We start from the raw sequence: 17,821 nt of genomic DNA on the forward strand, positions 1-17,821 counted from the left end.
GACCCTGGGGGAGAGGGGGTACGGGTGGGCCGTCCACCAGTGGTGGTGACGGCAGTGTCGGGGAGCAGGGACGCGCTCCCTGCTCTGCTACGGATGCCCTGAGAGGAGGATTGCTCTGGTTGCCTGGACCACAGGGCGGTAAGACCGTGCCCCCTCGCCCACCAACTTCTCCGGTTTGACCGGGGCGGCAGCTGCAGGTCCCCTGTCAGTCCCCAGGATGCCCCACTACAATCATCCATTCATTCATTCAGTAGTATTTATTGAGGGCTTACTATGTGCAGAGCACCGTAGTAAGCGCTTGGAATGGACAAATCGGTAACAGAGACAGTCCCTGCCCTTTGACGGGCTTACGGTCTAATCGGGGGAGACAGACAAGAACAATGGCAATAAATAGATCTCCCCACATAGGATTGGAAGATGAAAAACAAATCACAAAAGGCTTCCTGGAGGAGATGTGACTTCAGGAGTCAGGCGGTCTTTGATTCCTGTTACCCCTGCCGTTTTTTTTCTTTTAATGATATTTTTTTAAGTGCTTACTAAGCACTGGGGTAGATACAAGGCACAGTTCCTGTCCCACATGGGTCTCTCAATCCTAATCCCCACTTTACAGATGTGATAACTGAGGCACAGAGAAGTTTCTAGGAGAAAAGTGGAGGAGCCAGGATTAGAACCCAGGTCCTTCCCACTCTCAGGCCCATGCTCTACCCACTTCATTACAGTGCTTCTCAAGCTACTTTTTAGAATTGAGTCCCTTGAAGGACAGGCGCTATGTTTCATTCTAGTTATTCTGCAGCTACACCAGCCTCTAGCTAGCACAGTTATTGGCAGCTAGTAAGTGCTTCATAAATGCCATAATGATCACCTTTATTCCGCACAAAAGGATCACTTTGCTTTCTATCTCTTATTAAACTTTTTATTATCTAAAAAAAAGTTTATTGACATTTTTCTAAGCAGAATGATCAGTTTTCATGCTTGCACACTTCAAAATGCACAGGGCTTCACAATCATGAGGGCAAAATGAGTAAGGCTGGCTGATCAAACAGGAATGAAATGACAACTCTTTGTTTGCTCAAAGACATATTCATTCACCCAAGGGATGTTGTCAAGTGATCTCATGTCCCCACATGCACAACTATCCCCAAAGAAACAAGGGTTTTCTGTGGACGCTTTAGAACTGAAAATCTATTAAGAAGCAAAGTGGCCTCGTGGATAGAGGCTCTTGGGAGTCAGAAGGACCTGGGTTCTAATCCCTGCTCTGCCACTTGTCTGCTGTGTGACTTTGGGCAAGTCTTTTAACTTCTCTGTGTCTCCATTACCTCATCTGTAAGATGGGGATTAAGACTCTGAGCCCCATGCGGGACAATGGACTGTGTCCAACCTGATGGTCTTGTATCTTTCCCAGCACTTATTATAGTGCTTGATACAAAGTAAGTGCTTTTTTAAAATGACATTTATTAGGCACTTACTATGTGCCAGGATTAACAAATTCCACAAATCTATTCAGTTCTCTGGAGTCGGGTGTGATAGGATACAGGTTGGGAAAGGAAATATGACATGGATTTACTCTTGTCGGAACCATTAAGCCTTGATCTATAGAACTAATTGATTTGGGTTTTTTTTTCACTTTTCAAGGGTTCGAGCGGAAGTTTTCCTTTGTGAGGGCTGGCTTGGAACAAGAGGTAAACTGCTCTAATGAATCTGGGAAATACTTTAGGCTTTGGGTTATTTGGGTGTCTGAAAAATGAAAGGACGGTCAACAGAGAGTCTTATCGGGAGGCGTTGTAAAACATAACATTTCGGCAACAGCTGAGAAAAGGAGAATAGGCCCATTGAAAGCAAAATAATGAGCAAGTGTCAGAGTGGACAGTTGGTGTCAATGCCTGGAGGATTTGAAAGTTAGAAGCGGACTTGAGGAAACCATGTTAATAGAGCCCCTGTCTCGATGAAAAAAGTCTCATACTTTACCCCAAAAATCCATCATAGGCGTCATGCTTGTCACAGTGTGCATTAACGTGCTTAGTGGAAAAGAATGCTGTATTAATGGGCTGCACCAGGCCCCGATTTTGTTGGTATCCGACGGCGGAGAATCCGTTCTTTTTTTCTTTGAACTGAATTCATAAAGTAGCTCCCCCCTCAGAGGCATTACTGATTCTTCGATCCAAGTGTGTCTTGAAGAAAATGGAGAAAACCTTTTGAATTCTGTCTAATGTTTTAACATCACAAAGTAGTACAGCCCAGACATTTGGCTGAGAATTTTGTAGTTGTAAGAAGTGGAGGGCATAGGATTGTTTTCGGTTTGGTGAAGATCAAATACTGGACATGTTTTTCTATGCTGAACTAGTGATTCTAATGAATCCATAAACCAAGTCGATGAAAATACTGGCCCGGGAGTCTCTCAAGGAGATGTAGAGAACGTGTGAGCTCTCTCCAACTAAGGACATGAGCCTGACATAGACTTTGCAGCATGGCCTAGTGGATAGAGCGCAGAGCTGGGAGTCCGAAGGTCATGGATTCTAATCCCGGTTCTGCCACTTATCTGCTGCGTGGCCTCGGGCAAATCACTTCACTTCTCTGTGCCTCAGCTACCTCATCTGCAAAATGGGGATAAAGACTGTGAGCCTTATGCGGGACAGGGATCGTGTCCAACCTGATTTTGCTTGTACCCACCCCAGTGCTTAGTACAGTGTCTGGCACATAGTAAGTGCTTAACAAATACCTCAATTATTATTATTACTAGATCAGCCACGAGTCTGGGAGGATAGAGCATAGTTCTTGTCCCTTTTCTTGAGAAGCAGTGTGACCTAGTGAAATGAGCACTGGGCTTCGGAGTCAGAGGTCTTGGGTTCGACTCCCGGCTCTGCCACTTGTCAGCTGTGTGACTGTGGGCAAGTCACTTAACTTCTCTGTGCCTCAGTTACCTCATCTGTAAAAGGGGGATTAACCGTGAGCCTCACGTGGGACGACCTGATTACCCTGTATCTCCCCCAGCGCTTAGGACAGTGCTCTGCGCATAGTAAGTGTTAACAAATACGAACATTATTATTATTAGCAGGGAATGTGCTAATTTCTCTTGTATTGTACCTGCCAAGAGCTTAATATAGTCCTCTGCACATAGTAAGCGCCCAATAAATACCATTGATTGATTGATTGAGTCAGGAGACCTGTGTTCTAATGCTGGTTTAAGTTTTCAGTGCCTCACATTCCTCTTCTGTAAAATGGGGATTAAATCCCATTGTTTCCTTCCACTTTAGACTGTGAACCCCATGTGTGACAGCGACCCTTCATATGTGACAGACCAGTGCTCTTTGAAGATTAAAAGACTTAATAAAATCAGATCTTCTCCTAGAAGCTTTCCCCAACTAAGCCTTCATTTCCCCTACTTCCTCTTCCTTCTGTCTCACCTATGCAATTAGATCTGCACCCTTTAAGTTCTTGCCATTCGCCCCAGAGGTCAGGGTCTCTGGGGTCTCTATGCCCACATGGAGCTTTGCCCAAAGATTTGCCCGTGGCCCAGCAGCACGCACTGTGCATAGGGTGGCCACTCCAAAGTCCCGTTTCCACCCCCACAGCATCCTCAGATCCCAGCTGCCATTTCCAGGAGGTGGATCGGCTGAAACCTGGATTGAAGTCAGAAAAAACAGCCATCTGACCTGCGTATGGAGAGAAAGCTTAGCCTTCACCCTGCTTTCTCCCCCCAAAACCTACAAAAGGTTGCATTTTCTATTTCCACACTAGCGAAAGATAAATGTAGAGTTCAGTGTTTCCTGATTCTTGTCTGTAAAACCTTTGGATTTAAAAGCAGTGTTCTCTTGTCACAGCATTAAAATCGGTCTAACCTTTTGTGCTGGTCTTGTTGTGTCTCAGAGAGTCATTACGAAAGAGAATCGGGATTATAATAGGTGCTTTTATTCAAAGCTTAAATTTGGAATATCATTTTCAGCTCTTATATCTCCCTCAAGACATTTCAAATCGTGAAAGTCATTATAACAAACGTTCAAATAGCTAGAGTTCATTTTCCTTGGTTTTCTTGAACAAGACAGGACCATGCAACCTCAGAAAGATTGTTTGGGTTATCGGGGAAAATATTTTCCCTTCTAATTCGTTTCAACAATGAGGTGAACTACAAATCAGGGAGACAAACACCGCGTATAGAGTGATCCTTTCCAAATGGATCCCTTCTAAGGCAGTATTCAGATCACATGTCTTCCTAAGTACTTCCTAAGAAATTCAATGTCTCTTCAGACCACTTCTTCTTACTTCTCCTGCTGACAAATTTCACCAGCATTCCAATGTCAAACACACAGAATTTTACAGATAAAATGGGAAACTCAATTGAAGGATGATCCTGGTGTCATCTGAGAACTAGAGAAAATAAGTGTTTTAAAGAAGCGGCAGAATGAAATTCACCTTGGAAAAATAAAAATCTAACGCCCTCCCAGGCAAGTAACCTGAAACATTTGGTGAGCCAAGGAAACATGAAAAGGAGAAACGCTGAAAGAAACCTAGCGGTGTTAGCGAGCAGTAAATCATATCTGAGTTTGTAACGTGATGCAAAATCTCAACAGGCCGATAGCATTATATCACAGGCCGAGTAAGTGATAGTACCTCTCTCAAGCACGCACATGGGATCATATAATACTGTGGAGGCAGATTAAGGTCCTAGTGGCCCCAGGTTAGTGAAAGCTAAAAAAGCCCTCCAGGCTAAGATTTGCCCTTCTCTAGAACAAACACTTGGAACTGGCTCCTCTTCTCATCACAGAGGCCATTCGAGCCCAGAAATATGGCCACATCCATTATGGTCAAGTGGTCCAAGAAGGCTTCTAGAGGAACCGGCGTGGTCTAGTGGAAAGAATACGGGTATAGAAGTCAAAGGACCTGAGTTCTAATCCAGGCTCTGCCCCTAGCCTATTGTGTGACTTAGGGTATCTCACTTAAATGTCTTTGTGCCTCTGTTTCTACATCTGTAAACTGGGGATTCAATACTTGTCCTCCCTTTGCCCCTGGCTGTGAGCCTCACGTAACAAGAATACGAAAGTGCTTACTATGTGCCAAGTACTAAGAGCTGAAGTAAATACAAGGTAATCAGGTACCCCATGTGGCCCAGTCTAAGTAGAAGGGAAAAGAGGTAGGCAATCCCCATTTTATTTTATGGTATTTGTTAAGTGCTTACTATGTGCCAGGTACTGCTCTAAACACTGTGAGAGATACAAGATAATCAGGTTGGATACAGTCCATGTCCCATAAGGATGCATATTAGTGAATGTCTCCCTGTGTATGTTTGTGCGCGTGTGTGTCCATCTTTCTGCTCCTCTCCTTTTCACTGTCCCCTCTCGGTACCATTTTCTCTCCCCGACCCACTGTCTCCACTGCTTTGGTCTCCTAGTTCCTACCTCTCTCCTTCTATCCTTGTTCCTCTGTTAGTTCTTGCTGCCTTTACTTTCTATCTTCCTTCTTGCCTTTCAGCACTCTTCCTAAAGATCATACTCTTGTCTCATGTAAGTTCCCCAAACATATTCACTTAAAAATAGCAGTGCTGTGCTGGTGTGTTCGTTTATTGCCAAAAATATGTAGAAGAGATACAACCAATTTTTTTATGGTATTTATTAAGTGCTTCCAAAGTGCCAGGCATTATACTAAGCAGTGTGGTAGATATAACCTGATCAGGTTGGACACAGTCCCTTTCCCATATTCATTCATCAGTCGTATTTATTGAGCGCTTACTATGTGCAGAACGCTGTACTAAGCACTTGGAATGTACAATTCGGCAACAGATAGAGACAAACCTTGCCCAACAGTGGTCTCTCAAGGACTCATAGTCTTAATCCCCATTTTACAGATGAGATAACTGAGGCCCAGAGAAGTGAAGTGACTTGTCCAAGGTCACACAGCAAATAGGTGGCGGGGCCGGAATTAGACCCCACATATTTCTGATTCCCAGTCCTGTGCTCGATCCGCTAGGCCATGCTTGTTTCTTTAGCCCTTCCATGCCCTTAAATACTCACAATCCCCTACAGCATTTTTGTATGTATTTCTCCCTCTTATCTGTAATTTATTGATTGTGACTCCATATGAGCGGAGATCATATGTACTAATTCTAGTGCTTCCTTAGTACAGTTCCCAGCCCACAGAATGTGCTCGATTCATACTACTGATTGATTAATTGACTGATAACAGGGAGGGATAGGAAAGCAAAGAGTCAGGCAAAAGGGATTGAAAGAATGAAGAAGGTTTAAGCAGAAAGCATTTAAGGGCAAGATTTGAGAAACTGCTCAAGTGGATGACTGCTTGTCTGAATTCAAAATAATTATATTTTAATAAAACATTTTAGCCTGGTGGGCTTTTTTAGCTTTCACTAACTTGGGGCCACTAGGACCTTAATCTGCCTCCACAGTATTATATGATCTCATGTGTGTGCTTGAGAGAGGGATCGTCACTTACTTGGCCTGCGATATAATACTATTGGCTTGTTGAGCTATAATGAATAAAATAAGAGTGAGGAAAAAAACCTAATCAACATAACAAAACATAGGTGTAAATCATACTATAATTATACGCATATATGTCTGTTCAAAATTATGATTAATACATGCTGTTTCCAAACCAGCAAAGTGGAGTTACTGCTGAAGATTGATGCTTCCATATCATCATACTGATTTCTTAACAAACCCCTAACAATCTGTGCCAGCAGAGGAAACAGCAAAATGCACCTCGTTATTTTAGGAGATTTTTGCAGGAAAACAACTGATGAATTGGTCAGTACTGAAACTGACACTAAGGAGAACATCGAAAGAAAAGAAGCTGAATCAGCTCAAGGGTTGTATTTGATTTAGAACAGTTGCTTTTGCAGCATTCTCTTTGTGTCCCCTTTCTCATCCACAGCAATTGCCTTCTTGCCCATCTCTGGCTATGAAGTGGTAAAGGGAAGGCCTGTAGTGTTGGCATATGGGTAAGGAGGTGAGGGGCAGGTGAGCGGTGACTCTATCAGGGTCTCATTTCCTCAGTGAGAGTACAGACAGAGAACTCACTTCTTTATCTTTTACTTTCCAAGTGCTTAGTATAGTGCTTTTCACACCAGTGATTGGATGCTCGATAAATACTGTGATTATTAGTTGCTTAGGAGAATAATCACTCAATCAATCAGTGCGGCCTATTGAGCAGCTTCTTGTGCACACATGGGGAGGTGTACGTTATTCACCTCCACTCCCAACCTCAGAGCGCGTATATACATACCTGTAATTAATTTATTTATTTATATTAATGTCTTCCTTCCCCTCTAGACTGTAAACTCATGGTGGGCAGGGATTGTGTCTGATTATTGTTATATTGCTTAGTGCTTAGGTGCTTAGTATAGTATAGTGCTCTGCACAAGGTAAGTGTTCAGTAAATAAATGCGTTTGAATTAGTTAAGCAGACAGGATCTGCTGCCCTCGGAGGAATTTAAAATCTAAGTGTGATAGCTTTATAATAAATTACAGGCAATAGAAAGGTAAACACGAGTTACAGAGGTGTTGGGGGTGGTTACACCACAGTCTCCAGGAAAATAAAAAACAGAAAGACCACTCTGTTTTGAAAAAGTCATGGCAAAACGTGTTTTATTGTGCTAAGCATAAACTTAGGGTTACAGCCCATATTCTAAGTTAGTTTCTACAGTGAATTATGAGAAGCAGCAAGGCCTAATGAATACAGCAGTGGCTTGGGAGTCAGAAGGACCTGGGTTCTAATTCCCCTTCTGCTTATCTGCTGTGCGATCTTGGGCAAGTCACTTCACTTCTCTGTGGCTTATTTTCCTCATCTCTAAAATGAGGATTCAAACAGTGAGCCCCATGTGGGACAGGAACTGTCCAATCTGATTAGCTTGTATCTACCCCAGCACTTACACAGTGCCTTGCACGTAGTAAGTGCTTAACAAATACCACAATCATTATTATAAAGGGTCAACCCAAATTAATATCTAACATGGAATTTTGCTAACAGCATAAATCAAAGCATTATAATAATTATTAGTATTAGTATCATACTACATAGGTATATTTTATATGTTGATATATCATAATGATAATGGTATTTGTTAAGACTCTATCATGTGCCAAACACTGTACTAAGTACTGGATACAAGATAATCAGATTGGAAACCATCCCTGCCCTACATGAGGTTCACCGTCTAAGCAGGAGGGAGAACGGATATTGAATCCCCATTTACAGATGAGGACACCAAGGCCATGAGAAGTGAAGTGACTTGCCCTAGGTCCCGCAGCAGGCAAGCAGCAGAACTGGGATTAGAACCTAGGTCCTGTGACTCCCGGGGCCTGTACTCTACCCACTAAACCATGCTGCATCTATACCAAGATGATTAAAGTGATTTTTATGAACTTAAATTTGTTTCTCTTCTGAATTAGAGCGCCACACTGCAAAGTCATAAAAAAGCCACAGTGCATAGTTCTTGAGCTGAGTAATGTATGACAATTACTCCTGTGGAAAACAGCATACGGGTATTTTTATGAAAAGAACCACCTGTCAAAATTCAGAATTCCCTCAGTTTTGTAAAATATCATAGAAAAAAATCACTTTAAGTTCTTTTTTTAAGCAAAATTTCAGGTTTTAAATAAGTGCCTTGGGTAGAAAAATGGATCTGAATCATTTAGTGAGGGCATTACATTTGTCCTTTAATATTTCACATTGTTTTATTTGAGTTTAAATAAATAACAAAATTGTATTTATTCGGAAAAACTAACAGTAGCTCTTAAGACTGATAACAGGCATCAGAAAAGGACAAAGTCAACAAGATTTTCTGTTTTATCCCCTGTCAGCATATGTGGTGCAGGTTTTTATTGAACATGTGTAAAATATCTTTAGCGTCCTGTATACATCCCTTTCTAAAGAAAATAAAACTAATCGCTACCTTCAACTTGCCAAAATAGTGCATTCAGCATAAGAAAAAAAGATCTGCCTTCTGTAACAGGCAGTGGGATTGCTCTCTGTGTCTGATGGGATACATGATTCCCAAAAGAAAAACTTTAGGGAAATAAATGTGTTTTTTCAGGGGTGACTATTTGCCATTGCAGCCTTGACAGATAGTATAGCATCTGCCACTGAGGACTCTATATGTCATAACTACCCAAACAAAGAGAGGTAATGAAATACTCATCATTCCAGACTGGAGACATCTACTTCACTTCAATGGCAGCACCTCTAGTCAACGACTAGAACCTGTAAATTAAATGAAGTTCGTAAAGGCATAAATGTAAAAGCAATAAAGAAAAAAAAATTCTGATATATTTAACAAGAATCTACGATAACCTTATTTTCAAATGTGCCAATCTTTCCAAAGATGAACTTCTATGATGATTTAACATCTTCCAATAAGAATTCTCCTGAATAAATATAAAGATTCAGATAGCTATATACACACCTAACAGAAACCACTGAAAACAAATGCATACTTTTTGTAATTACTAAGTAAGTGCACATGTAAACATAGAAGGTCATAACTATAAGGAAAACATTCATCGTATAAAGGTATAAGATTTCTGAACTCAGCTAAAGTTGTAAAAAGCTAGTCATGGAGGGGGCTATATATTTTGCGCTATGCATATTATTATTATTTATGAAGAGATTAAAGTTCCTCTAGCATTTTTCCAGGTGGAAAAATATAACCCCTTGGAAAAATCCTCTTGGTCTGAAATTTCTCTGTATTCTTAAACACAGAAAAGTTCGTTTTTAGAAAGTGTGAAAAGAATGGTGTCCTACTGTTATTTTTTTCACTCAAATGAAAAACAAAATTTTAATGAGTCCTGGTTAGTTTCACTGAAGCTGTTGCCTTCGACATGTTGGAAAAGCGCATTTTCCAAATCTAAACCTAAAGTTAGAATAATATGGCTATAGATATTTTAAAACTATAGCAGCTCAATTTAATTACTGATTTGGTCTCGATTGCTTTTTAATGAATGAAATGTAGGAACTTAAAATAATTTAATGATCCTTACTGTACCCCGCCAAATCAATTTATTCCATTTTCACGATTCCTCTTTGAAGAAATCCGATTCCTCGTCTTACTCTATTACCCGAGTCCTATGTGGTATTGAACGAGTCACTAACTGCGTCTTAGTTTTCCCATATGAAATCAATCAATCAATCTTAATTATTGAGCACTTCCTAGATGCCTGAGAGAGTACAATATCACAGAATTGGTAGAAACGTTCTCTGCCCATAATGCAAAAGGAGGAATAGCTGTATATAATCCTTACTCAGACCGCTGATGGAGAATAAATCAATCCTATCCTTAGAGTTATTTGAGATCCTGAGAAGACTAGCGTCAAATAAATCTGCCAATTCCATTCAAATTGAATTCCTTTTTATTTTTGTTTTTTTCTTTCCTAGGTGGAATTCTATTTTGTTTATTCTAGGTCAGTTGAAACTAATTTGACTCATGCTTGCCCCAGTACAGTCAAGTTTAGATGTTTCTACAGATTGTTCCCATTCCAGCATTTCAGCTGCTTGAGACCATCCAAAATGGGAGTGAACCCAATAAACAATTACAACAAAGTACAAAGCAGGTTGTATCAGAAAGCCAGATGTTTCTCTGGCCTCCTTAGCTGGGAGAGAGGGGAAGGAGGTGAAAGGGGCTGACGTTGCCACACGCAACCATTGTAGGCATGTCCACACTGAGACTCTTTTATAATGTGTCACTCCTCTGAGCGTCATCGAAATACCAAAACAATGGCTTGGTAATTCGGATCCCATTTTGTAGTGTTTCAGCGTTCGGGTGTTAGTGATAACAGGGCAGTACTTATTTGAACTGTTTCAAGAAACGTCTAGTGGAGGAGGTGGAATCTTATGAAAAGAAAATTCCTCAAACATCACAGGAGGAAGTGGAAGAATTCCAACCGTTAGACCTCCGGAAAAGTATAATGAAAGACAAGCAAAATCTAGAAAGCCATCGAGAGAGGTTAATGGAGCTCCGCCATTGCCAAAGATGACTGTGTCTAGGTTTCTGGGTTCCACGGTTCTTGGGCGCTTAGATTAGGTGAGCCTTTCAAAATAATAATAATTATTATGGTATTTGTTTCATTCTAATGGACAGAGAGTGGGCCTGGAAGTCAAAAGGACCTGGGTTCTAATCCCAGCACTGCTACTAGAGAAGCAGCATGGCTCAGTGGAACGAGCCTGGGCTTCAGAGTCAGAGATCTTGGGTTCGACTCTCGGGTCTGCCACTTGTCAGCTGTGTGACTATGGGCAAGTCGCTTAACTTCTCTGTGCCTCAGTTACCTCATCTGTAAAATGGGGATTAACTGTGAGCCTCACGTGGGGCAACCTGATGGCCCTGTATCTACCCTAGCACTTAGGACAGTGCTCTGCATATAGTAAGCGCTTAACAAATACCGACATCACTATTATTACTATATGTCAATCCCTGTTCAAAGTGCTGGTGTGGATATGAGATAATCAAGTTGGACTCAGTCCCTGTCCCACCTGGGGTTCACAGTCCCATTTTACAGATGAGGAACCTGAGGCATTCATTCAATAGTATTTATTCAATAGTATTTATTGAGCGCTTACTATGTGCAGAGCACTGTACTAAGCGCTTGGAACATACAAATCGGTAACAGAGACAGTCCCTGCCCTTTGATGGGCTTACAGTCTAATCGGGGGAGACAGAAGGACAAGAACAATGGCAATAAATAGTCAAGGGGAAGAACATATTAAAACAGTAGCAAATAAATAGAATCAAGGTGATGTACATCTCATTAACAAAATAGCAAAATAGAGAAGTTAATAATAATAATAATAATAATGGGTTTTGTTCAGCGCTTACCATTTACCAGACATCGTACTAAGTGATGGGGTACTTACAAGCAAGTCAGGTTGGACACAGTGCCTGTCCATATGGGGGTCCCAGTCTCGATCCCCATTTTACAGATGAGATAAGTGAGGCACAGAGAAGTAAAGTGACTTGCCCAAGGTTACACAGGAGACGAGTGGCGGAGCTGGGATTAGAACCTATGACCTTCTGATTCATTCTGACCCTTGGTCTATCCAGTACACCATACCCAGAGTTACAGAGGAGACCAGTGGCAGAGCCAGAAATAGAACCCAGGTCCTCTGACTCCCAGACCTGTACTTTTTCCACTAAGCCATGCTGCTTCAGAGATTTTTATTCAACTGATAAATCAAAAGGGAAGGCAGATTATTAGTTGTAGGTCACAAAGGATATTAATAGCAGAGTGTATATTAGATTCCCAGTTACCTGAGTTTTTAGTCTGTCATTTAGCCACTGAGCATCTCGGACAACTCACATTCTTCCTGCCCTCCCGCATTTGTGTAAAGGTAGCTACTAAGGTGAAATCCCTACAGACATTTGAAAAATAGATTCTACTCAGCTGTTGAGGATATCCATCTTGACACCTGCTCGAGAGCCCCTTCTTGCCTGCCCCAGCCACCGGGTACAAGACTCCGAAGCATTTTGGACATGAATAAACAGAAATGTAGCTGATTCCCCTCTTCCTAGTCTCTTCCTAATTCTCCCATAACTACCACTTCCTATACTCACCTCACTTGTAGGTGTCAAGAAGACACGTCACACTAGACTGTAAGCCCGTCAACGGGCGGGGACTGTCTCTATCTGTCGCCGATTTGTACATTCCAAGCGCTTAGTCCAGTGCTCTGCACATAGTGAGCGCTCAATAAATACTACTGAATGAATGGAATTCTACGGACGACAGAGTCCTTAAGTCATTTACCAATCCTAGGAAGCAGTGTGGCCTAGTGGATAGAGTATGGGTCTGGGATTCAGATGGACCCGTGTTCCAATCCCACATCTGCCACGTGTCTGCCGTTCATTCAATCATATTTACTGAGGGCTTACCCCGTGCAAAGCACTGTACTAAGAGCTTGGGAGAGTACAATATAACAGCAGACTCATTCCTGCCCATACAAGCTCACAGTCCAGAAGGGAAGACAGACGTTAATATAAATAAACATATAAATAAGGAACCTATATACATACGTTACCTATAGTTTTATACATATGTGCTGTTGTGTGACCTTTGGCAAGGCACTTCTCTTTGGATCCCTTGATGAGGCAACTGAGGCAAAGTCTGAACCCCATGTTGGCCGGGGACTGCGTCCAACTCGGTTATCAATGCCAGTGCTTATTACAGTGCCTGGCACATAGTAAGCGCTTAACAGACACCACAGTTATTAGGAAGAGAGAGGAGCGACTTATTTTCTGTTAATGGGGCCGAAATCGGAACAAAATTTCTAACCTTGGGAGGAGCCTAATGATTTTAATCACAGGAATGGCATCTTTCAAAGGGAGGGGGAGGGAGAAGATAGATGGAACCATTCTGAAAATATTATCTGGGTCTATTTGAAGTAATGGTTATTGCCTTTGAAACCTCTCTGTGTTGACCTATACTTAGCAGGCACACGGGGGATGGGGCTGAGAGGGACAGGGCTCGAGGCCTGACTGTTTTAGGGTCGCTCAGCAAAGCAAGTGTGCTCAAATCCTTTGGAATTGGGAGCGGATCCATCCGGTGGCTTGTCAGGCTTTGGAATTTCAGTGGTGGAGATTTGCTTCTAGTTCTGGTCGACGAAGAGTCCTAGTTTCCTTCCCGGGGCGAGCGCCGGGGAGACAAGGGTCGTGGATCAGGCTGGGAAGGGGTGATACACTGCAACAGCTAAAAGCTGGATTGAGTTTCAGCCGCTACTATATATAAAGCTAGGGGACTTATGTCACCGCACTAATTAAATGCCATCTGGGTGGTTCCTCTGGGTTTTTGAGCCCAGCACCCAACTCAGACAGACCTACAGGCGAGCGGGGAGAGCATGATGATGGACCTTTTCGAAACGGGTTCCTATTTCTTCTACTTGGATGGAGAAAATGGAGCTCTGCAGCAGCTGGAGATGGCAGAGGGCTCGCCCTTGTACCCGGGGAGCGATGGGCCCCTGTCCCCTTGCCAGGACCAAATGCCCCCCGAGGTCGGGAGCGATAGCGGGGGAGAGGAGCACGTCCTGGCCCCTCCTGGCCTGCAGACCCCTCACTGCCCTGGCCAGTGTCTGATCTGGGCTTGCAAGACGTGCAAGAGGAAGTCTGCCCCCACGGACCGACGCAAAGCGGCCACCTTGCGTGAGCGGAGGAGGCTGAAGAAGATCAACGAGGCCTTCGAGGCCCTGAAGCGACGGACCGTGGCGAACCCCAACCAGAGGCTTCCCAAGGTGGAGATCCTCAGGAGCGCCATCAACTACATCGAGCGGCTGCAGGACCTGCTCCACCGGCTCGATCAGCAGGAAAAGATGCAGGAGGCCGGGGGAGATCCCTTCAACTGCAGCCCCAAGCTCGGAAACGTAAGACCACGCTCTTGCCGCGTCCCTGCCTTGTGCTTAAATTTGGCCGCTCAGGCCACTCTCCTTCCACTTGCCTCCCCTTCCCGCCCGTTCCCAGGAGGGAATGATAATGACAAATGGAAGGGCTCCTTAGTCTCGGAAATGGGGAAAGGAACCTCCCATTTAGAGAGCAGGGCTACTTTTGCCATCATCCACAATGGCTTAGTGGCAAGAGCCCTGACTTGGGAGTCAGAGGACGTGGGTTCTAATCCCTGTTCTGCTACTTGTCTGCTGTGTGACCTTGGGCAAGCCACTTCTCTGTGCCTCAGTTACCTCATCTGTAAAATGGAGATTAAAACTGTTGAGCCCCACGTGTCTAATCACTGGTCTGGGGTGGTTGTTTTTTTTTGTGTGTGTGCTTTCTATTTTAGGAACTAATGGAAAGAGTACAGGCATGAGAACCAGAGGACCTGGGTTCTAATCCCAGCTCTGCCAATTCCCGGCTTTATGAATGGCCTTGGGGAAGTCACTTCACTCCTCTATGCCTCATTTTCCTCATTTCTAAAATAAGGTCTAATATCTAATCACCTTCCCACTTAGACTGTGAGCCCCATTTGTGACAGGGACTGTGTCCCTGATTTTTGCGTTTTTCGTTTAGGAGTGTGATCTAATGGAAAGAACACAGGCATGGGAACCAGAGGCCCTGGTTTCTAATTCCATTTCTGCCACTTTCCTGCTGTGTGTGTTACCTTGGGCAAGTCACTTTACTTCTCTGTACCTCCTTGTCCTCATCTGTAAAATGGGGATCCAATACCTGATCACCTTCCCACTTGAACTTTGAGCCCCTTTGGGACAGGGACTGTGGATTAACTTGCATCGACTACAGTGCTTAGAACAGTGCTTGATACATGCTAAACAAATACCATAATTACTAATTAGCAATATTATGATTATTACTCCAGCTCTCTGGCTCTGATTTCCTGAGTACCTGCAACTCTGATTGGCAAAATGCTTCGGATCATTCCAGAGTACTAGCAGTCAGGCCCAAGGAAGGTAAAGTAAAACTCTGTGTGTGTGTGTTTGTGTGTGTGTGCGCGCGCGCACGTGTATGTTCACGTATCTGGGGACGGGGGATCGGTAAGGGAAGAGAAATTGCCTAGTAGCAAGAGCATGAGCTTGGGAGTCAGAGGATGTGGGTTCTAATCCCGGATCTGCCACTTGTCTGCTGTGTGACCTTGGGTAAGTCACTTAACTTCACTGTGCCTCAGTTACCTCATCTGTAAAACTGGGGATTAAGACTTTGAGGCCCACATGGGACAATCTGATTACCTTGTATCTACCCCAGTGCTCAGAACAGTGCTAGGCACATAGTGAGTGCTTAAAAATAATAATAATAATATTGGTATTTGTTAAGCGCTTACTATGTGCAGAGCACTGTTCTGAGCACTGGGGTAGATACAGGGTAATCACATTGTCCCACGTGAGGCTCACAGTTAATCCCCATTTTACAGATGAGAGAACTGAGGCACAGAGAAGTTAAGTGACTTGCCCACAGTCACACAGCTGACGAGTGGCAGAGCCAGGATTCAGGCTCATTATCATCATTATTAAATGGGTGAAATATTTCACGTCCCCTTAATTTAAAACTTCCTAATCTAATAAGGCCCTGGAGTGTGGAGTTATCGAGATCTCTTTCACTTGCTTAGCCTGTTGTTCAGTTCAGTGGGACTTGTTGCCTCACTTTAATATTGTTCTTCCTTATATCAGGAGGCTCTGTGGTTGAATCCTCGGGCTCCAGCAGCCTCCGCTGCCTCTCTTCGATAGTGGACAGTATTTCCTCTGAAGACCCTAAGTTACCTAGCATGGAGGATGTGGTGGAGAAGTAAATCTGCTTGGGCTCTGGTCCTATTTTGAATGCAGAAGACAGGTTGCTTTTTCCTACTCTGAAGTACTAAGCCAACGTTTAGGAAATTGTCCGCAAAATTTGACAAAAAGCTGAATAGATCTGAAATGTCCTATGAAGAGAAAATTTCCTCAAACATTTGTGAGCATTCAGATCGACGCCTCCGATTTTTATCTTTGGAACCTCATTCGCATAGACTATCCTTAACGTCTTTTTTATTTGATATATTTACTTTTGTCATGATAATATATTTTTGTCTCATATACAAAGATAAATTCATTCCTGAATAAACTGAAGTGGAAAAGTTATATTTCAATGTTAGTGTTATTTAATGGCTTTGTATTTTTGTAAATAATTTTAGTACTTTTTTTGTAAGCACGAGAAATACATTGAAAATGTGCAATGTGGGATTGAACGTACAATGCTAGAGGATTCTTGTGTTTTGAAATTAAATGGATTTCCATTACTAAGATTTGCCTCTTCCACCATGATTCAGTCTGGTTCCTAGATCACAGTGACTTGAGGGGCTCTGAATAAACCTACGTAATGGAATTAGTTCAATGTTTGATAAATTTCCTCAGGAATATGATGATTTCCTGCTTAGAACTGCAGCGAGAAAAATTGGGAATCTATATCTTCCTGGATTTTCCTGGCCTAACAGAAAGAACCCAGACCTAGGAGTTAGGAGTTCTGGGTTCCACTAATTTCCACTCCTTGCCTGCTGCATGACCCTGGGCAAGCCACTTAACTTGTCAATTCCTCAGTTTCCTCATTTGTAAAATGGGAATTCAATTCCTGTTACCTGTGTCTGACCTGATAATCTGGTATCTACCCTAGTACTTAGCATAGTGCTTGGTGTCTCGTAAGTTCTTAACAAATACCACAGTTATTATGCTATGGTTGTTACCCCGAGCCAAAGTTGAAGCATGCCTCGTACATGGTGTTACAACATATACTGCCTCTGGTAAGGCCAATATGCCTTAATGATCAAGGAATTCACAGCTCCACCAGCCACAAACTGTCTCACCGGTTTTCGCTTGCACGATTCCTTAGCCAACCCTTTAACTGAACTCTCTGTAGTTGTATTTCTTAGATGATTACACTTTTACAGAACAACTGACCAGTCTTATTTACCCGTCACTTTTCAATATCTGCCCCACCTCCCTGCCTCCTCTTTTATGGTTTTTTTAGGTCTCTTTTAGGTGTTCTTTTTCTTTTCCTTTTCAGGTTTTTTTTGTAGGTTTTTTAGGTTTTAAGAGAAGAGCATGGCTTAGTGGAAAGAGCTGGGACTTGGAAGTCAGAGGTCGTGGGTTCTAATCCCAGCTCAGCCACTTGTCAGCTGTGTGACCTTGGGCAAGCCAGTTAACTTCTCTGTGCCTCAGTTACCTCATCTGTAAAATGGGGATTAAGACTGTGAGCCCCATGTGGGGCAACCTGATTACCTCGTATCTAGCCCAGTGCTTAGAACAGTGCTTGGGCACATAGTAAATGCTTAACAAATGCCATTATTATTATTATTCTTGAATTCAGCTAGACTCTTAGAGAACTTGAACCCAGCCAAAGTCTGACACATTTTAGTTCCTAATACAATTGAAA

At 42.8% G+C, this 17,821-nt stretch overlaps 1 protein-coding gene across 1 annotated transcript; it reads left to right on the forward strand.

Moving 5' to 3' along the window:
- Positions 1-13,824: 13,824 nt before the first annotated feature.
- On the forward strand, positions 13,825-16,208 carry MYF6 (myogenic factor 6). The gene is made up of 3 exons (XM_001505341.2): positions 13,825-14,343; positions 15,285-15,375; positions 16,090-16,208. The coding sequence occupies exons 1-3, from the start codon at positions 13,825-13,827 to the stop codon at positions 16,206-16,208; spliced, it is 729 nt and encodes a 242-aa protein (XP_001505391.1).
- Positions 16,209-17,821: the final 1,613 nt, after the last annotated feature.

This window comes from Ornithorhynchus anatinus, chromosome 14, assembly GCF_004115215.2.
Source record: "Ornithorhynchus anatinus isolate Pmale09 chromosome 14, mOrnAna1.pri.v4, whole genome shotgun sequence".
Lineage (NCBI taxonomy): Eukaryota > Metazoa > Chordata > Mammalia > Monotremata > Ornithorhynchidae > Ornithorhynchus > Ornithorhynchus anatinus.

Coding starts and splice junctions, on each gene's coding strand:
- MYF6 (XM_001505341.2), top strand. CDS start 13,825: ATGATGATGGACCTTTTCGAAACGGGTTCCTATTTCTTCTACTTGGAT. Junction 14,344..15,284: donor GCAGCCCCAAGCTCGGAAAC/GTAAGACCACGC, acceptor TTATTACTCCAG/CTCTCTGGCTCTGATTTCCT. Junction 15,376..16,089: donor AGCAGTCAGGCCCAAGGAAG/GTAAAGTAAAAC, acceptor TCCTTATATCAG/GAGGCTCTGTGGTTGAATCC.